The 21,465-nt window shown below is 43.9% G+C and overlaps 1 protein-coding gene across 1 annotated transcript in view; it reads left to right on the plus strand.

The window, feature by feature from the left end:
* Window positions 1–21,465, plus strand: part of tgfbr3 (transforming growth factor, beta receptor III) — a 131,562-nt gene that overhangs the window by 31,779 nt on the left and 78,318 nt on the right. Inside the window, 1 exon segment of the mRNA XM_084308389.1 lies at window positions 10,463–10,659. Within this exon segment, the coding sequence (XP_084164515.1) occupies window positions 10,463–10,659 (197 nt within the window).

Below are 21,465 nucleotides of genomic sequence, written 5' to 3' on the forward strand. Positions count from 1 at the left end.
TTTGTATACAATACAATATACAATAATATAATGCATATAGCACAAGATCACGTGAGAATCCCATCTTGTCAGGCTTCAAGTTATGCACGCTTGTGGCCCCGAACCACAGTGGTTCAGACTAGGGCTGAACGATTAATCGATTTTAAATCGAAATCGCGATTTTAAATGATGCAATTAGCAAATCACAAAAAAATAAAAAAATCGCAATAAAAAAAAATATATTAAAAAAATATATATATATATTTAACCAGGAAGTCCCATTGAGATACAAGATCTCCTTTGCAAGTTGTTGTTATTGTTGTAGGAACGGTTTGGGAGAGGGAGGTAAGGGGTTTTAGATTGTGTGTTGTGAAGTTTAGACTTCAGAGAGGGGGAGTAAAGTACAGAAAAAAAGGTACCGTTGGGTACCGGTATCGATTCCCAGGTAAAAAGAAACATTTTCAGGCTCGGTGTCCCGAACAGACCCACCGAGTAGGCCAGATGCAAGCCGCATTTTACAATAAACCTCTGTGGGGCTGCTTAATTTTTTTTTTTTTTTTTATTATAATCAAACATTTTATCACAATCGCGAGTCAGAAAAATCGCAATTAGCTTATTTCCCAAAATCGTGCAGCCCTACTGTAGTTCAGACCAATCAGGAGGAAATACTGGCAGCTGAGCTACGGGGTGTGGTTTAGGTGATAGACAGATGGTTCATCCAATCATCTGCCAAGTATTTTTTGAAAGTCCCGGCCCTTTTCCAAGGACGACCTCTCAGATCGTTCCATGTAACAAACCATTTTGTGCATCAGGTTAAATGTCAGTTTAGGAGTCAGAATCGCTAGTCAGTGAAAAAGTGCTCTCAGTGCATCCATCCATGGTAGATCATTGTGGAAAAACCTGGTAAAAAATACCTTCAATTTGTCCTCCAGACTTTCAAGACGCTTCAGAAATGTTCATAGACTCACCTGTTTCACGGTGGTACGTGACCCGGGCCTGTTTACACTGAGATTTCTTCATTCTGGGGAATGTGTTTGGGAATCTTCTCAGGGGAATAATTTGTGATCATTCCATTAAGTTATTCAGGTCTGGGGCGCCCAAGTGGTGAACCATGTAACACGCTGCGTCGCGAAGCGGCCGACCCAGGTTCGATTCCCGGACCCGGCATCCTTTGCCGAATGTCTTCCCCCCGCTCTGTCTCCCGTTCTTCCTCTCTCTCTCTCTCTACCGGATTGCCCGGTAGTAAAAACAATAAAAAATCTACAAAAAACATAATAAAAAATAAAAATAAAAAAAAGTTATTCGGGTCTATAGTCGTCAGTGACATGGAAAGTCCATGCTTTGTTCATATTTGATCAGTACAAGTACTTAAGAAAAAAAGAGAAAGAAACTGCCTTGTTTTATAGATACGATATCATTACATATCAGCTTACATAAAAGAAGGTTTATTCTGTATTAGTTTCCAGTGCAGGACGCGCAAGGATTGTTAACATTTCAGACCCATTACAACATTGTTGTGTCTATTAGAGGCTTAGGCCCGTTTTACACAAGATATTCATTCCTGTAATTTCTATTGTGTGTAATTAGCTCTTCTTGGAAAGTCTTGCTCAGCCGGATTATTGGTGGTTTCAGGCTTAAGAGTGGCGCGATGCGGAGCAGAGGTGTCTCTTTAAACAACTGATTCCTCGATACAATCAGATCATCTTGCAGGTCATCAAGGGAGGTTTACCTAACGTTAATTTATGTGGTTACCTCATGTTCCGTGTGGATTCATGATGATGTTTAGTCTAGTGTGATGTGGTTGCAGATGCTCTTGGAAGGACAGGGCATGTGTGCATGTGGTCGGTTTAAACCTTTATTTAAAATGCGTTTCTGAGGTTTCCCTCATTTACAGAAACGGCGATGATACAAATACAAAACAGTACATAATAAAGCAGCAATATTCACAGAAATATTGAAATATATTAATGAAATATAAAGAAATCCCCCCCCCCCCAAATAATCTGCTAAAAACTGTTTCAGGTCAGACAATGCTCAGAAATCATACACTTAAACATTCCAAATGAAGTGACAGTGAAGAGATATAAAGAGGTTGCTTACCAATAAGGGCTTTCAAAATAAACAAATACCAGTGTTTGCTCTGCCTTCCTGCAGGAGAGGGCCAACTGCAAGAGAGATAATCTTACATGATGACAATTTGAAATCTCTAGGATAAATATACTCAGTTAGATTCTAGCAGCAGATTTCTTTCCAGCTAATAACATTCAAAGCCACCAGGGTACTAATGCCCACTCTGGATATTTTTTTCTGGGAGGGGGGGTGTGTGTGGTGGAGAATATAAATAGCATCAAGTGACATCACTCCCTGGACCTCAAGTGTGTTTTTAAATATGTCAAAAAGTGGGTTGGCTTTCAAAGTATTTTCACAGTCTCACTATCCTTAAATAACACTGAGGAGTTACTATGTTCACTTCCTTTCCATTCCACTCGCTCCTTCATCAGCAGGCCCGTATCCATTTTCCGGAGTATTCTAATCATAGAAATCAATCGATATCCTTATAATACAAAATAAATTTCACATGTAAACATTGTTTTAATGTCATATCCAGTGTTGTTGTTAGAATCAATCTGTGTATATTTAGTGATAATCCACAAAAAAAAGGCATAGTCAGGAAAACAAATACTCTGACCATAATGACGTGAAATACGGGGGGGGGGGGGGGTAATACGAGTCAGTAGGAGAAGTAGAACTAGGTTATTTAGAGCAGTACTTTTCAACATTTTTCATGTCAAGAACCTCCAATTGGATACACATTAAGCTGCGGACCGCAGGTTCGACCACCATCTGAGAAGATTTAGGTTGTTAGGTATGATTATGTACAAAATTCCATAATATTATGCTGTAGGTGGGGAGATAACAGAGGAGAGAGTGAAACCTATGATCAGAATAGTCATTCTTATACAGTCTCTCATTGTACTAACTAGTGCCCGTTCAAAATGTGTTCTCATCCCCCTCTAGGCAAAAATGTACCTCTTCCCTTAAGTTACATGCCAAAACACGTTTGTTGTTATAGCGCCACCATCTGGCCAATTCGACACTCTTGGGTCCTCAGCAAGGCACCCGCCAAGCGTGAAGTCGATCGGATTAACTTGTTCTTGAGATTATGCGCAAAGTTTGTTGTTATAGCGCCATCATCTGGCCAGACGGCTCTAAATTCGACACTGCACTCCCTTGGGTCATCAGTGATACACCAGATGAGCGTGAAGTCGATCGGATTGGAACGGTTCTCGGGACGTGCGAGCCACAGGCAGACACACACACATGCAGAGATTCCTTCCTTTATAGTTAGATTTTTAGTGAATGATAGTAAAATTATACTATAATTTTTCTGGCGACCCCCAGGAGAACTCCCTCAAGAACACCTACAGGGGTCACGTTGAGGAACACTGATGTAGAGCGCATTACCACCAGAGGTTTCCGTTTGTCCGAGGGAAGCGGCCGTTGTGATTGGAGAATCTAGAAAAGAGGACGGGGCTTGAGATTGGTTAATTATTTACAATAAGGGGCACTGAAGTGCTGCAAGGTGTGGAACCACAGGTCTGAACCCTTCAGGAGGTGAGGTCATGCGGAAGAGCAGAATACTATACCGGTGATATATAGGCTGAGAAACACTAAAGATTATTCAGCACATGACATGTATGAGTGGATGCGTTCCAATGTAATCTGTGGAGTGTGATTTGCAGTGAAAGTGTTATGAATTGCATCTGCAGGAAGTCTAAGAGTATAATTCATGCATTTATGGTTTTGTCATCGTTTTGCTCTTGGAATGTACAGTATATACAGCATGCAGGTATGAGCTCCAGAATGTTGAGACAAATGTGCATATTATTGATTACGTAACATTTGCAAGACCTGGACGCGTTACAATATCATCCGTGTTGTTGTGGTGTTTCACCAAGACTTTCACAGCGTTCGTGACAGAGCTGACTGTGCAGATACTGTACCTTTTGCAATACGAGGCAACAGGGTTTTTATAAAATGAAATGATAAGCAACTTGCACTGAAGCCTTACAAAATAAAAATCACATCACCTGTTTAAATTCTTTATTTCAGAATATGGTGAAAATTGTACCTTCATTGCCCCATATGTAGTTTATTAACTTCATTATTATTTGTGTTTATTATTATAAAACATTATGGAAATCCAATATGAAGTCTTACCTGGTCTACTCCACTCCCCTATTTCTTATGTTTCCCCTTTACCTCCTATAATATGACAGGTAGTCAGAGCTCAGGTAGTCAGAGCTCAGGTAGTCAGAGCTCAGGTAGTCAGAGCTCAGGTAAGCTATTGGGGCTGCTGTGAAAATAAATACTTTACTTTAAAATAAATCTTGTTTATTTTTATAAAGTACGTCAGATATTTTTTGGACTGCAATTCGGAGCGTGTCTGACAGTGACTGCATACATCATACTTGGAGCCTCAAGGCAACTTTGGTCCATAGGATTGCCTAAACCCCTTTTGATCGATAAAGTATAGCATTGCAATTCCAAATCGATTTTTCCATTTTAAAGGAGGTGAAACAAATGCCCGCAAAATGTTCCAGCCTTTTAGCCTCTGGCCACACTTATACTTCCCACAGTCTAGCAGGGCTTTAGTTGAAGTCGTGAAGCGAGTTCCTCGTCTGAGTCAGAGTCCATTATTTTCCGTCACAGAGCCTCCCTCTGATCTTTTTACTTTTCCTCCAAAAACCGCACAATGTGAAACACTCAGAGGCGTGTGGTTTTTTAACCTGTGAACACAGTCAAATATAGGCCACCTACTCTCTGATACCTCGTAGGCCCATTCTCTCAAACGGTAAAGCGGTTCCAGCCCCCTCACCGCTGACTCATATTTTATAGTACAGACGTTTGCTCTATAGAGCAAGTCTTCATAGTCGGTGGAGATGTAAAATGGAGTAGTCGGCGGACGGTGTTTTCAGTTCTACCGCGGTGGTGGCCATTACGCGAGTAATAAGCATGGTACTGTCATGCTAAACGTCATGTATCGCCATGGTACCACTTTTGTGCTTAAATAATACCATGGTATGATCCACTTTAAACCGCGCCAATGGTATTTCGATGACGGAAACACCACAATGCTTTTTTCTTGGAAATAAATAATGTAAAAATCCAAGTTGAAAATTATTTTCAAGTTTAGGTTTGTTCTTTCACAGAGCAACATTTATCCTCACTGGGTTCCTTCCTATACTCTTTACTTTTCTCTGCTGACGCACCTGTCGCTGGCGGCCGTGTCTCGGCGATGGAGATGGTGGGATGTTGATGTTGCGTCTGCCCGGGTCGGACCGCTCCGTCTGCCCTCGACACAGGTGTGCCGTCTGTGCTACAGTCTGTACTACCGCTGCGTGCGCCAGGCTCTTCAGGGCCCCGCTCTCTCTCAGCAGCAGCAGCCCAGAGCCTTTTGCCCATCTCTCTTGATGGGAGCCAGACTGAGACAGGAAAGAGCCGGTCCCCTGGGAACCCGGCTCCCCTGGTGTGTGGGTATTTGCTCGACGAGCAGCAGCCTGAAGCCCCCCCAGGGTTTAGGAGGTACGGTTGGGTAGGAAATCGAAGAGCTTTCCTTCCCCTTTTGGTTCCCGCTCAGTGTCAGGACGCCTTTGTTGGCTAGACAGAAGTTGTGTCTAAAAATGTGGGTCTAATTGAAATTTCAAAACGACTTCCTTTTTGTCTTTCCACTACAGATACACTTGTTATTGGATTTATTTATTTATTTATTTATTTATTTATTTATTTATTTATTTATTTATTTATTTATTTATTTATTTATTTATTTATTTATTTATTTATTTATTTATTTATTTATTTATTTATTTATTTATTTATTTATTTATTTATTTATTTATTCATTTATTCATTTATTCATTTATTTATTTATTTATTTATTTATTTATTTATTTATTTATTTATTTATTTATTTATTTATTTATTTATTTATTTATTTATTTATTTATTTATTTATTTATTTATTTATTTATTTATTTATTTATGTATTTATTTATTTATTTATTTATTTATTTATTTATTATTATTTTTAATTTAATTTATTTTGTATATGTATTATTATCATTATTATCATTATTATTATTATTATTATTATTATTATTATTATTATTATTATTATTATTATTATTATTATTATTATTATTATTATTATTATTATTATTATTATTATTATTATTATTATTATTATTATTATTATTATTATATGTTTTTATAGATTTCTCTGTAGATTATGGGCACATTTACAATCTTGCTGCACACGTATCGTCCATAAACGACGCAGCTCCCAAGCTCAGTTTGGAGCGCTGGTCCCTCAGCCAGGAGCGCCGCTAAGTGAACAGTGTTGGAGGGAGAGATTACTATTCCAGCTGGGGTATCATCGCCTGCTCTATCAGATACCAGGCTCTGCATCTGTTGGGTTCAGGAGGCTGTGGTCAGAGTCTGTCTGCTGGAGCTTCTGGCTGCCACCCGGCTTGGTTCTCAACAACAGCTTCTCTCATTCCTCTCCCCCTGCTGTGGGCGTTCGACCCTGGCCAGCCAGAGGCCCGACCAGCAGCTGCCGGACGGGACCTTTCTATTCTCCATCCGCTGATAGAGGAGAGATGGATGAGAGAGGAGAGATGGATGAGAGAGAGAGAGAGAGAGAGAGAGAGAGAGAGACACAACTCTGTGTGGCATGGTCAACATGACCAACAGATGCAAGAGAGAGTTTTTTTCTTCTTCTTCTCCTGGACTTTTTTTTTGTTTTTTTTGTTATTGTGTCCTTGGAGGTTCCAGACTGATGGTGGTACCAGATGTGCAGGGCTTGAAACTCAGTCAGCTCCAACTTGAAAGGAAAGAGAAGGGGCGATATCTAAAGTCTATTGTTAAGGTTCAAATATAAGATGTGAGGTCCCCCCCGGGTTCCTGCAGACACTGTAGATATAGCCCACGGCTTAGTTACGCTTAATAAATATTGTCCGTGAGGATTCTGAGACGGAGCTATTGTATATTGAATTTTTTTTTTATGTGACGGCACTGTGTGACCGGATCTTATACTAAATAATTTTTCCTGGCAAGATAAAACAATAAAAAAATTAAATAAAATAAAAAGATCTGTGGCATAGACAAACAGTCTGTGTTTATTACTTCAAACTTTCACATTTACTTTCCCTTGTTTTCCATTGTCTCAATCTTTGGTGTTGAGTTTTCTTCTTCCAAAAGACCGTTTTCTTGCCTATTGTCTTTCTCTTCTCTTTCCCCTCCAACAAGTTAAATAAAGAAATCACATCAATGCCCAAACAAGTCCTGTAATCTTTTGGCAGTCTTCCAGAAAGAACACATTTTCCCCCCCTCTGCTTTTCTTCTTCTGTTTATGTGGCCAGTGTGGTTGTTATTCCACAGCATTCTATGTGTGAGGAGGGAGGGAGGGAGGGAGGGAGGGAGGGAGGGGGAGGTGAGGGAGGTGAGGAAAGTGAGTTTGAGTGCTCTCAGACGTGTTCTTCGGAGTGAGGCGTGATGACTCTGGTTAGCGAGGGACCCCCGAGCCGCGGCCCTCTGGGAGGAAGGAGGGGGTAGAGGGGGGGCGAGACACCGATGCGCCACAACAAGGTTTTGCCATTAAATCCTGTCCGTCCCCCCCTCCCCCGCCGCGGCCCCACAGCCACCGTCGTGTTTCTCACCGTACCGTTGTTCCCGTCTCGCGTACATCAAAAGAAGGAGTCTCTGTGGGTTGCGGAATGATTTCACAGGCGACAGGAGACACAGCACACAACGGCAGGTTAAGACATCTGTCAGAGGCTTTACAGGATCTGCCTCTCGAGAGACAAATCGTAAGGATAAAGCATCTCTGTGTTCCTCACAACAAGGGAGAGGAGGGAAGGTAAAGGGCAAATCTCAGGCTCTATGCTGATGACACACTAAAGCACTAAAGAGGAAACAATAGCTATGTGTTCAGAGTGAGAGGAAAAACACAGTTCCCCCACCGCTACACGCTGTCGAGCCACGGTTCAGTGTTTTGGGAGTCCGTCGGGGGGGGGGGGGGGGGGGGGGGGGGTTCAAGTTGTTATCTGCCTGTCTTTCATTTTGACTTTAATTATTTCCAAATGTTCCATCTGATGGTTATTGGCGATTTCTTGTGTGTTTAGCGTGCTGTGTTTGAAACGTGAGCGGCGGGCACAAGCCTTGTGGGCTGCGCAGCCACTGACCCGCAGGAGAACCTGGCCGCAGAATCTCCCCACGGGATATGACGTTTTAATGGAAAAGGCCTGTTCGGTACCTCGCTCGAAAACCTCAGGGGCCATGCGCGGCTTTGCGCGCGCGCGCGTGTGTGCATGTGTGTGCGCGTATGCCTGCCCTGTCCACGTGTGTGGTTTGTGTGTTCTCATGTGTGCGCGAGTCGATCCACCCCCGTGTGCACTCGAGCGGGGGCGAATCAATGATGTGAAAATATAGGAATGTTTACACTATAGGAAGATGTCAGATTGTGTGGCAAATGCTTGTTGCCCACCTGAAGGCTTGGTGCTGCATAGTGAACCCCCCCCCCCCCCCCACGGTGGAAGAACGAACCCGGATGTGTGCAGCAGAGTGCTGTCTCCTCGTGACATATGCCAGACGCCGCGCTCGTGCGTTTAAATCCCAGTCCTGCATGGCGTTCACCGCGTAACAGTGTATAGGTGAGGGCCGGAATGTGCTTTTCTAGGCCAGCAGACAAAATACAGACGGTGTGTCCCGGCAGACGAGGTCGTAGTGTCCTTTCACCCCGCTGGGCGCTGCTCTGCATGACTGATGAAGCTCACTGGGCCTTCTGTTCTCTTCTCCTCCAGCGGAGGGATAGATGACCGCAAAAAGGCACCAGCGCAGCGAGGAAGCCTTCGGTTTAGTCCTAATGCATAACGCTGGCGCAGTCTGAGAAGTCACCTGTTAGTTGTAAATATGCCAGATTATGCATTATCATCACTTTTTTTTTCTTTTACATTTTTTTCTTTTTATACAACAGTTAGTTCCAACCAAGTGATTCGATTGGACAAGAGAGAGGCATTCCGTGAGTGCTGATATTCAGTATAACAGCACTGGGACTTTTAACTATTATGTATCACTCCGCCGCACAGGTGTTCTACCCATTGAAACCGGGAAACACATTTGTGTGTATATACAGGCTATATAATGCATTATTAGCAGGCGTTTTAGGTCTAAATGGGTTAATAACCGTTAATTAGGCAACGGTCCAAGTTCAAGAGCGCAGCTGTGGAACCATTTGTTGATATTCAGTACAACAGCACGACCCCTCGTTTTATATTGCTTAAGTATCTTAGAATGTGTCCTTGCTGACTTATAGACTTGGTGCCATGGAGGCGTTGCACATGTGTTTCTAATTCATAGAGAATTGGAGGGGGAAAAAAACACCTCTGACAAATGAGCTTTTTAAGAGAGACCTTTAGAGAAGGTGTTATTAACGAGACGTGCTCGCTTGCTCAACCACGTGCCCCCTTCAACCGCGTGCCCCCTTCAACCGCGTGCTCCCTTCAACCGCATGCTCCCTTCAACCAAGCCTGCCACCCTGCCCGCCCTGCAAGGTGACCCGTTCAGTGTGAACCAGGTCGTTAATGCAGACTCTGCCCACGGGCGATTCACCTCAGTTTGCCACAGCAGCCCCCCCCCATGTCTCCAAGGCAACGACTCCGATGGCCACAGTTAATGGTTAATTATAGGCCTTCCACCTCCATGTGGACTAAAGTGTGAAGACTGGTCCACCCTGTGTCCTCCCTACGTGATTAGAGAAGGTCAGATTTGACCATTTAAGGCAAAGGCAAAGAAAAAAACTGTGTTAAAATGTGGGGCGAAATATAATGGGGGTGCTGTTAGGTTGTCTTGATTATATGTCTAGCACCTTTCGCACAGGCTGCAGATAGTCGGGCAGAGTGGTGCTGCAGTATTTAAATGGGTGTTTTTGGGTTATTAAAAATAAACTAAAAACATTTTATTGAGGGTGAGAATGGCCCCTTCTCTTTTCTGCTGTACTAAGATAAGATAAGATATTCCTTTATTGATCCCCTTGGGGAAATTCAGGCAGCATGGGGGAGGGGGGAGGGGACAGTTTTTAAAGATTGGCCAGTTTTCAAATTTGATGAGAGAGAGAATGGTAGCTGTGTTTGATTTTGAACATAAAAAAACACAGATTTTCAACATCAGTATAGTCACCATAAAGAGGGCTACAGCAAGCGCATGGAGTGACGCAGGACATGTGCGTCGGTGTCGGACAAAATGGGTAACAGGCCTGTTCCTCTGTGGTCCCCGCCGCTCGCCACACACAGTACGGCGATAATGTAAAGAGCCTGCCCCCCCCCGCGCAATTTGGGGTCCTGCACGAAACAAAAAGGTTTTAAACATCTATGCTGTGTGTAGGTCATTACCTTAACAACTCCCCCCTCCCTCCTCCTCTCTCCAGGGCCGCTGTCCCGCAGCCCGTGTGAGCTGCTGCCAGTGGGGAAGGGCCACCCGGTGCAGGCCATGCTCAAGAGCTTCACCGCCCTGTCTGGTTGTGCCAGCCGGGGAACCACCGGGCTCCCGCAGGAAGTTCACATCATCAACCTGAGGAGCCACCACGCCACGGAGGCCGCGGCCCCAGAGGACCCCCCGGCAGAGGTCAGTGGCCGCGTTGTGGGAGAGAGCCCTGTGTTGTTAGGAAGCCACTTGTTGTGTCTTTTTTCGTCGAGAGAAAACGCTGTGCATATTTATAAAAAAATATAAAAAACACGTATTTTCCCAGTAAATGATCTGTTACTGTAGCCGGTGATTTAGGTAATTATTATAATGTCACATGGGTATAGTGCTCGTTTATGAGTGTGTCTGTGGGGGTTAAAGGTAGACTCTATACAGGGTTCGCACAAGTTCCTTGAAGTAGTGCTTGATTTTTTACAAAAAAAAGTCAAGGCCTGGAATTCCTTGAAAACAGCAAATTTTTTAACAAGGTGCTTAAAAAGCCCTTGAAATTCAAATCAACCATTCGCATTGAATGTTTCTTTCATCCATGATCAAATTGTTCTGAATCAAGAAATCTTTTTTTTGTTCTGTTTTAATACAAATCTGACTAGTCACTGTCTTGCGCACTCGAACTGCTTTTCCTCATTTCTTCGCGTGTGATGCTCTAGCTGGCAAGCAGGCAAAGGAGATGCTTTAAAAAAAATGCATTCGAGTGACATCCTTGAAAATGGAAAATAGTGCTTGGAAAAGTACTTAAAAGTCCTTGAATTTCATTTTGCAATGTCTGTGGGAACCCGGCTCTACACTGCCGTCAGACGGCGCCCTCTAAGCAAAAGAGCCCCACTTGGTGTTGCACTTTTGTTTAAATGTTTAGTTTTGATCTCATGTGTGTGGGTTGGAATTGAGTGGGGATAGCATACACTGTTTGATGGCATTACAGATTCTTCCTTTAATCCTTCAGCAAACCACATCAGATCAGTGAACGTCTTCTGGCTCGTTGAATAGTCACAGAAATGTGTTGCCTGTTTGTATAGTTGATTTAATTGGCAAATCTGCAAAATTGCATTTCCCACACGGCTGTGCTTGTGGGAAGGAATTCAGTCATGCAGAGGGGCGTCCTTAAAGCTGGCGCTTATTAAAGACCAAAGCATTATATTGTGATGCCACAGATGTGCTTATCATATTTCATGAAAAGCATAAAAACACACATTGGCCACAAAAGAATGTCTTAGTTGACATAAAAACTATAAAGCGCGCAGAAAAACAGCAAGCACCGATACAATTTTATCCCCGATTCTATAAACTTTTATAATACAATCCTGATTCTATAAATGGAAAAAGAAATCATAGAGAAAAGTGGAAATATTATAGAAAACTCTTTCCCCCGCTGAGTAAAACCCACACTGACACATGCTGTGAACATCTTAAGGCAATGAGAGCGTTTGGATTCTGTTTTCAACACTGGATTTTCAGTATGCTCAGCCGATCCCGCTTCATATCTCTCTGCCTCTTCTCCAGTCGAGCTGCTACAGTGTTTTTCAGCAGATAAAGTGTCTGAAATCTGCTGCATCTCTCCACTGCCCTCTTTCGCCCCCATCGCGACCCCCCATCACCTCTCTCTCTCTCTCTCTCTCTCTCTCTCTCTCTCTCTCTCTCTCTCTCTCTCTCTCTCTCTCTCTCAAGCTAAAGAAAGGCCCTGTTGGCAGCAGCAGATGGTAAACATCCGGGAGAGATCAGATTGCTATTGGAGGCTCCGCATGAACCAGTTCCCTCTGTGTTTGTACAAACCAAGTTACCTTTGCCCAGCTCCTCTGTGTCTAGAAGGAGAGGAGACTTGACCGTTACTCACGACTACAACGGTTGTATCCACAGATTTGTCCCAACCACACTTTGTTTGTTTTGTCCAACATCCTTTGGTGTGGCTGCCTGCTGGCTTGATTGCCAGTACTGTACATACCCCCCCCCCCCCCCCTAGTGTTTCAGACGCTCACGTAGATTTTCAGAACCCCCTGCCCCTTGCTTTTGGGTGTTATTCTGCAGTATTGAATGGCCAGGCTCCCCATGAGTCACGGGCTCAGAGCCCACGTACATATGCTGCATCAGGAGTTTTTAAAGGGTCCCAAGCTCCCCGGCCCCTCATGCAAGTGTGAAGAGCGGCCAGTACAGGCTGCCATTGCAATTCTTCTGCTGAGCTCGACTTAAAACGTTGCCAAGGCCAAATGCACAGGAACCCAGTGTGTGTCTGTGTGTGTGTGTGTGTGTGTGTTAGTGTGTATGTATGTGTGTGTGTGTGTGTGTGTGTTTGTGTGTGTAATGTATGTGTTAATGTGTGTGTATGTGTGTGTGTGTGTGTGTGTTATTGTGTGTGTGTTAGTGTATGTGTGTGTGTGTTAGTGTGTGTACTGTATGTGTTAATGTGTTTGTGTGTGTGTGTGTGTGTGTGTGTGTGTGTGTGTGTGTGTGTGTGTGTGTGTGTGTAATGTATGTGTTAATGTGTGTGTGTGTGTGTGTGTGTAAGATAAGATAAGATAAGATATTCCTTTATTGATCCCCTTGGGGAAATTCAGGCATCATAGCAGCATGGGGGGGAGGGGTACAGGTAGTAAAACAACACAGTATACAGGTAGTAAAAGACAACACAGGCAGTGTAAACAATTTGATCAATATGGTCAATATAATTTACTATCTGACTAGCTGTGTGTGTGTGTGTGTGTGTGTGTGTAATGTATGTGTTAATGTGTGTGTGTGTGTGTGTGTGTTATTGTGTGTGTGTGTTATTGTGTGTGTGCTGCATCAGCAGGTAAATAGAGAAATCACTCTCTGGTGTCTGTGGCTCTGTGCCGGGGTCAGAAACCTGACTTCATGAAAAGCAAACGCCATTTATTCCAGAGAGGCCTAGAGTTCTTTTTATTCTTCCAGAATTACAACGAGACGGTTCTTGTTCTACCGTATCTTGTGACGGCTACACTGTACTACAGAATAATGCATAACGCGGCAGGACCCTGGTGTGACCGCCGTGAATAACACTGTATAAGGTTTTAATTTTTTTTTACTCGTGGGAAGCTAAATTAAGGCCTCATCATCGTATTGGGTTTCGACAGTTCTGCTCAATAGCATTTTGATTACACCTATTTAAAGTATGCTCTTTTACCCCACAGGCCTCCACGGTTTGGGCTTCGGTCCAATAATTATTTGATTGGGAGGTTTGTGAAATGTGGTTTCAAATTGCCCTACAAGGATTCGCCGTGATGTCGGAACAATGGAATGACATACATCGTTGCCAGCGCACCTCAAAGCAATTGTCACACACACCGAAAGTACGATTCAGAGAGGTTAGGCCTCGGGGGTGCCGTACCTGCCGCCTCCGCTCCGAGATTCAAAACATGCGCTCCTCTGAACGCATTACTTCAGCGTACGTTACCGTTCCCGGAGAGTAGCTGCCAAGAGGAGCGAGCCCGTTCCGTTTCATCGTGAGCGGCCGCAGATAAACTCATGTCAAGATGGATTATGATTAGGAGGAGATATTCCCCACGAATCCCAGTCTTGAGGTGAGTTTTGTCTACAGCCACTGACAGATCAGATTGTCCTCCTCACCACATTCCGAGCCTCAGGTATTTCTCAAGACTTTGATATCTCCTGCACGGTAATTACGTGTTTCGAGGGATCGGCGAGTGCCACGGGAAAAAAGTCGATGGGGATCTTTGACCTGAAAACATCTTGGATGTTTCTGATCTGGAGGCTGATACACAGCCATGGAGCCGTCTATTGCAGACTGTTGCCGAGGTGTTTTTAGTGTAAACCTGTGAGACCTTGGCCGTCCAATTTTGCAATTATCATCTCTCCAGAGAACTCCGACGCTCACGCTGACTGGCCGAATAATGGCTCAATAATAATGCTAAGTAATTCTGCCTGGGAGGTACTGCAAATATTTGAGTCCACATGAGGATCGCTGTCATCCCCTATGACATATGATACAGGCTATGGTTTATGGTCGTTCATATTTTCTTGCATGTTTTTGTTTATCATTTTGGCCAAAGTTTATATTTTTGTGGCTGTGTCATTACTCCTCTTCAGACTGAATTAGTTGGGGCTTTAAATCAAGCTAATGAATGGTCTAATAGACGAGGTTGGAACTTAATGACGTTGGGCTTTGGCCAGCTGGTGAAATGTAAGTAGCCCAGTCTTTTTATGGGTCTATAGCACGCTAGAATATATTCTTTAATTTATTTACGCAGCCCCATATATAGTATAAGTTGTGTGAAGGAGTGGGAGAGGTAGTGAGAGAGGCAAATGGATTTGTCTGCAAAGTTTGTGTACAACTACTTTTGGGGGGGGGGGGGGGGGGGTATGTACAGTACTGGCTATTTATTTTCTTAGTAATAACTTATTTCTTACTATTTATTGCTAACTAATCAAAGGGGAACCTTGGGGGTATAGATAGGGTAATATATATGAACACAGTTTGGAGTAGCTCATGATCGGTTTGTGTGAGTGAGTGAAATGGAGAATACCTTTGGCACTTCTGTGACAAACAATGCGCTTCACATAAGAAGATAAGATAAGATAAGAATAAACTTTATTGTCCCCGAGGGGAACATTTACTTGGAACAACAGTGCTGCATCATTCGGCAATGGCCGCGTAAACAAAGAAGAAAGATATATATATATACAATCATTCATTCATTTAGTTAGTAAAAAGGACTTCAGACAAATATGACAATACATAGAGACGTGCAACCATAATACATAATTAGGTAAACTCATTTCAAAAGCTTCAAAGAAGCTTCATATTGCACCCTGCCCTAATTAGATTAAGACTTGGACAAGAAAGAAAGAGGTGACAGCCCACTGTTAGGTGGCACCTCAAAGAAATCGACCTCTAGTATTATTTAGGAGAGCGATGGATGTAGGAAGGAAGGAGAGCTTGTAGCGGTTGCTCTTATATCTACTTGCTCTGAACCGTCTCCCTGAGGGAAGAACTTCATATTCGGGATAAAGAATATGAAAAGGGTCCTGTAAGATTCTCTGTGCCTGGCTGACCACTACTTTCTCGAAGATAGATCAGACTAACGACTCTCGGTTCAACTCGTCTCACGTGACTGCCTCCCTGAACGGAAGACTTCCACAGATTAGGGGGGAAAGGAGCATGCTCAGGTGTCATGTGAAAACTGTCCTTGTGATATTTTCGAATTGGAACATTTAATGAGGTTCATTTTTACTTTTGAGACCTTTATCACGTTAAGCGCTTGGCTTTGGCACGTTTCCAAGACGTATCATCTTGCTCAACACACACACACACACACACGGGCTACACGATAATTCGTTTCCATTTCCATTATGAACGATAACATACAGAATCATATTTAGTTAAAGATGTCCGAGGGTCTGTGGAATCCATCACTGTCGACTCGCATGGCCTTGTGTGTCCCAATGTCCCATCGTCACCTGTGTAGTCCAGGCAGAACTCTGTGTGGTGTGGAGGATAAATCCAGCTGTCTCTTCTCCAGCCCGCAGCCTTGGCTGAAGAAGGTCACTCAGGCTCTGGAAGAGATTAGGTGCGGCCTTGCAGCGACTTACCTTGGAACTGGGGTTTGGCACTCCTTTTACAGATAAGATCCCCTCAAAGACAGCGTGCACCTTTGCCCCTTGGTCCTTGATGTTGTTCCCGCCAGAGATGTGGACGCAGATGTGCCAATTTGGAGAGAGGAGCAGCCCCTTCGTTCTGTTCTGCCTTGGCCTTGTCCTTCAGCAAGGATGCACTGTGTGGCATGTAGAACAAACTGTCTCTGAGTGATAGGAGGAGAGGATTCTTTCTCCCTGAGGCCTGGCATGAATGTTATACAATCCACTGACTGGGCACAGAAATTGCAGACTCTGCTACTCTTTTAACGCAGAGGTTCTCAAACTCCCAATGCCAGCACACCGAGCACAGACAGACTCTTGGCAGAGGACCCCTACATTGATTGGCATTTTTGGCCAAGGACGCCCCTCACTTGACAGGTGTGCAAACTAAGATGGCCTAGGAGTAAACGGGAATGCAGAGTCACCCCTGCGAGTCGACAGAACCCTCCGCAGGGACCCACTGCTCCAGCTACAATCAATCCTGTGCAGTATCTTTAAGTGGGAGCGGAAATTAAACCTTTAATGAATAAAAAATGTAAAGGTTAAGCTAGGTGTCACAGTCTGTCGACTGTGCGATTTAGCATTTCCAAAAAAAATAGAGCTACTGTAAGTGACGGCATAAAATGATTTCCTCGCGACCGATCAACGTCGGCCTCTCGGCATGGTGACAAATTGCGAGGATTAACTCTGCTAATATGGATGTTCTGATGCGGGCTGGTCCCCGCCAGCGTACCGATCCATCTCACTCTTAGGTAATGGGCCTTTTCCTCTGTTTGTTTTGTGTCCCACGCTTGTTTTCTAAGTCAGCAGAGAGAGGTGGCTGAGCAGTGTGTGATTATGGAGAGATGTTTTCTGAGTCCTCCTCTCTGCCTCCTCCTGATGACGGGGGGTGGGGAGTGGTGTCTGGGCCACATAACAGACTGTGTGTTTGGATGTTTAGAGAGTGGCCAGCAGTACAAGAGAGGGTTCTGTGGCCTGCGGAGGCTCTGGGTTTCTGAGTTCTCTGAGGCTCTGGCATGTAGTTTTCTGTTTTCCACTGGGCCGCAGTGACTCTTAATCTTCCCGAAACTGATTCCAAAAAAGCAGAAACTTGGCTGGGAAGACGCAAGAGACTAAATTAATACACACACGTGTGCAAAATGCGTGTAGACGCACACGCACGCACGCACACCCGCACGCACGCACGCACGCAGGCACACACACACGCACGCACGCACGCACGCACGCACGCACGCACGCACGCACGCACGCACGCACGCACACACACACACACACACACACACACACACACACACACACACACACACACACACACACACACACACACAGCTGCAGTGTGTCAGGCCTGCTCCACATCCGTTTGTGAAACTCTGGGGCGAATGCTCGCAGCTCCTCTCCAGGTTTTTCACAGAAGAAGTGAGAAAAATGAATAGTTTCCTGCCTGCTCGCTGTATGGGTATTAACCAGAGGGACTGAACTGTTATCCTTTCAATAACAGAAAGAAATGCACAGCTGCACTTGCCTCGCGAACACGCCTCCTGGCTCGTGGCCAACGCCTGTGACTAAATTGAGTAATTAAGTGCAACGGAACGCCACAGTGGTGGTGACTGTGCGTGGTGCCTTGACAGTGATAAGCGCACATTTATAGCTCTTGCTGGACCAATGATAACAAATAATATATATTAAAAGACCAGGTGGAAAGTTTAAGCGAATCCCTTAACGCAAAGTGGAGGTAGAAAATACCCTTGCAAATTAGTTTGCCGGTAAAAGCCCTCTGTTTACCGTTTATATTGAAGTATTTTTGCTATGAAATGCACTCAAGCGTCATAAGTAAAGATGTGTTTTTGCCAATATAATGTGCTTGTATTTTAGTAGTCTAAACTTTCTACCCTTGATGCTTTAACTTCCTCTCACTAGTTATACCACTGGCCAGTATGGCTTACTACCAGTCTAGCATGTATGTACATATACATCAGTCTAGCATGTATTACTCAGTAGCTTGTTATATATATCACATCACCTGTATATTGTATATTGCTGTTGCATGTTGTGCACTGGTTAGATGGCAACTTATTTTCGTCGTACTGTACCTGTGCTGTGCAATGACATTACATTTGAATCTAATTAGCTGAAGGTTGGTGTTTTATGCTATTACTGCTTACTTTGAAAGTTTGCTGGCCTAAAGTTAAAAAGGTGTCATGACTTGATCTCAAGTTTTTAGAAGTACCTATATTTAGTTACCATATATCTATGAAGGCTACCATACTTGAGTAAAAGTACTTACTTACTTTCCAGGTCTATAAGTGAATCAGGGTATAAGTAGTTGTACCCTTACAAAAAAGTATGGTATTTCCCCCCCAAAATACTATGTTATATTATTATTTAATATTATTTAAGTTCAAAGGGTGTACCATGGTGATACATAGGGTGGCAAAATGTCTGGAATATTCAACTGGAAACGACATGGGAATGAATGGGAAGTCCTCTGTATATACGAATATGTCATAGGCTACAGTACATATCATTGTTTTTCTTTCATATTTAAAGTCACTGGTACATTTCTGACAACACAGAATGGCTAAGTTGTCAAAAAGGAACATTTTGTGAGACTAGCTTCAACAGGAACATCATTCAATGGATCCGCCACAGAATCCTTAGTTACCATGGCAACCACTCGCTGCACTATTCCCAGCCGAGATTGTTATTCATTTTACATCATTCAAACTCGCATCTCACCTCAAGATGCAATTCATTATAAAATTACTCAACATAAAACCACATCATATAAATCTTTTGTTTATTTTGTAGCAAATAGTAGCAAAATTGTTGCCGCCATCTTTAGTGTTACAGATTTCCCCATTCAAAACAATCACAGTGATCCGTCTCATTATATATGTCTCTGGAAGCTGGCAGTTACCTGTACATGTAATCGAGGAGTGCACTGTGTATCGAATGAAGTCCAACTGAATTTTGATACTTTAACTGAAAAAGATTTATGGAAAGTTTGCAACCCTAGTGATACATGACCATTACCATGGCAGTGCCATAGTACATTATGTATACAATGGCCAGTAGTATGGTCAAACTGAAAATACCCTCAAACTACTATGATACTTTTTGTCGGACCTGGAGGGCCGGCCTACAATAGCGAATGTCCCTACCTGACTGACTGACCCCCTCCCGTTTGTTTAAACACACATGCGTGAGTGTCGTGGCCTGGTCCGGCTTAACCAGGCTTAACTAGGCTTGCCTAGTCTTGGATGTTAAGGGGTAGATGTGGTGCCGAGACATGACAGTATGGAAACAGGTTTCCGGCCAATGGGCTTTGCGCATCAGATTTCATGCGCAAACAGCCAATGAAAATCAGGAACTCACATGGCATCATCATTTGGAAACGGTCGAGATCAGTTTGGTCATAGTAGCACTATTCATACATCAGTTACAACTAGGGCAGAGAGCATACTGGAGAGTCTCGTAAAGAGAATTAACTGTGTGTAGCCAGGCGGAGGGCCAGTGCAGTAATATCTCTGATACGGACAATGCAGTAATACTTATTCTTCTCGTTCCTTTGTTTTTTCCATTGGAGGTTGTCGTCAACATGCAGTAATACAACAATGCCTCCTCCGGTGCGATTAACAACTACGGCGGAGAGGAGACCAAAAGGCCAAAGTCATTAACATGACGTATTCCACATTACCTGCTTTCCTACAGATGAATAAATGCTTGCTTTCGCATCGTAATCTGGTTTCTCACTCAACGCCCACATAGACAAAGCCCTGCCTGTGTCTCTCTGCACCGCGGCCCTGGCTTTCCTCATGAAAGAGACAGCTCCAACGCTGGCTCAACTAGCCAGTCATCCTCTGGTTCCAAGTTAACCTCCACAGTTTGTCTTTATGAACTAAACAGTGATGATCTCACCAGCTACTACGGTCGTGATCAAAGTAACAGAAGCTCTCTCCTCCTTCACCTCCGCGTCTCGAGTGTGGGCCTCGAAAGTAGAGATGAGTCCATCAAGACTGTAAAGGCAATAGTCTGGAATGGTGGGCTAACAAAGCAGCCATTCTGCGCAGGCAGGTCCCTGCTGATAACAACAGTAAGTACCAGGCCAGGGCTGTGTGCGCGTAGGAGGCTAATACTGATCTCAGATAAGAAGCGCGGGACTATTTTTTGGCACATTTGCCATGATTAGATTTGCCTCTTCACTGTTTAATAAGCATCCCGTCTTGCAGCGTGAGTGAACCAAGGGACAGGAGCAGGGAGGGAGATGGACTCAGTGAACTGCCTTAACAGACTGGCCTCCCTGCTCACGTTTCATCCAAGCTTTAAGCGGTAACCCCACGGGATTTTGCAGCAAAATACCTTCGTTTGTGGGTGTAGGGTTTTGACCTTAAGGTGTGAGTGTTTTGCCTCTTAAAGCTTTAGGAAAACAGTGACTTCATCCTCAGTGTAGTGTTACATGTCTGTCGCCGCCACCTCCGCCTGCAGGTTGCCGTATCGCGTTTGGAACTCTTGTCACTTCTCAAAGTGGCCTTTTGAGCCCCTGCTAACGAGCCACTGGCACATCGTTGTCGGAAGATGAGGGGCGTTACGGAGAAGAGGGGCGTTACGGGACAAAGTGTTTCCCAGAGGTGGCGTTTCCCATGTCGCTGCCATCTGTGGCACAAAAATAAGCACTTGATATTTTCTGAAAAACAAACGGTCATTATCTGGGGGGCAGCAGTGGAGATAAACAACAGTGGTCTGAGCAGAGCTCCTAGCTTGCGCTTGTCCGGGCACATGATTAGGTGATAGGGCTGAGAATAAACAGACAAAAAGGCCAGTAAATAACTTGCGTAGGCCACCTCTCTCTCTAATCAATTTACCAAAGGCAAACCTCAAACATCAAACATGGGGCTCTTGGCACTGAATCAGTGTGAGCCTGAGCAGATGATTGCTTTATCAGTAGGAATTCTTAGATAGCCAGAGTGACTCACCGGTCACAACCGGCTGGTGAGAGCCCAGTGACTGATAGGAGAAGGTCTCATATACATGAAAGACAAGCCACACACACACACACACACGCGCACACGCACACACACACACATACAAACGATTTATTTTTTCTTGTACCAACTTTAGACTATTTCTAAGAAGGGATGCACCCCACCCCACCCAGATTCTGAATAATAAACTGTAGGCTGACACTGAGCACGGATTTCATCCGTTACTTTTACACAATGGGGTATAAACTTTTAATTTGGGATCACATGATAAAAGAGGGACCACCAGAGAGGTCAAACCTTCTGTGTGTCCAGAGGAATGCGGAAGATGTACAATAATCACTTAGATTTTGGCTCCTGGTGTCAG

This window comes from Notolepis coatsorum (genome assembly GCF_963971535.1).
Source record: "Notolepis coatsorum genome assembly, chromosome: 2".
In the NCBI taxonomy this organism is placed as follows: domain Eukaryota; kingdom Metazoa; phylum Chordata; class Actinopteri; order Aulopiformes; family Paralepididae; genus Notolepis; species Notolepis coatsorum.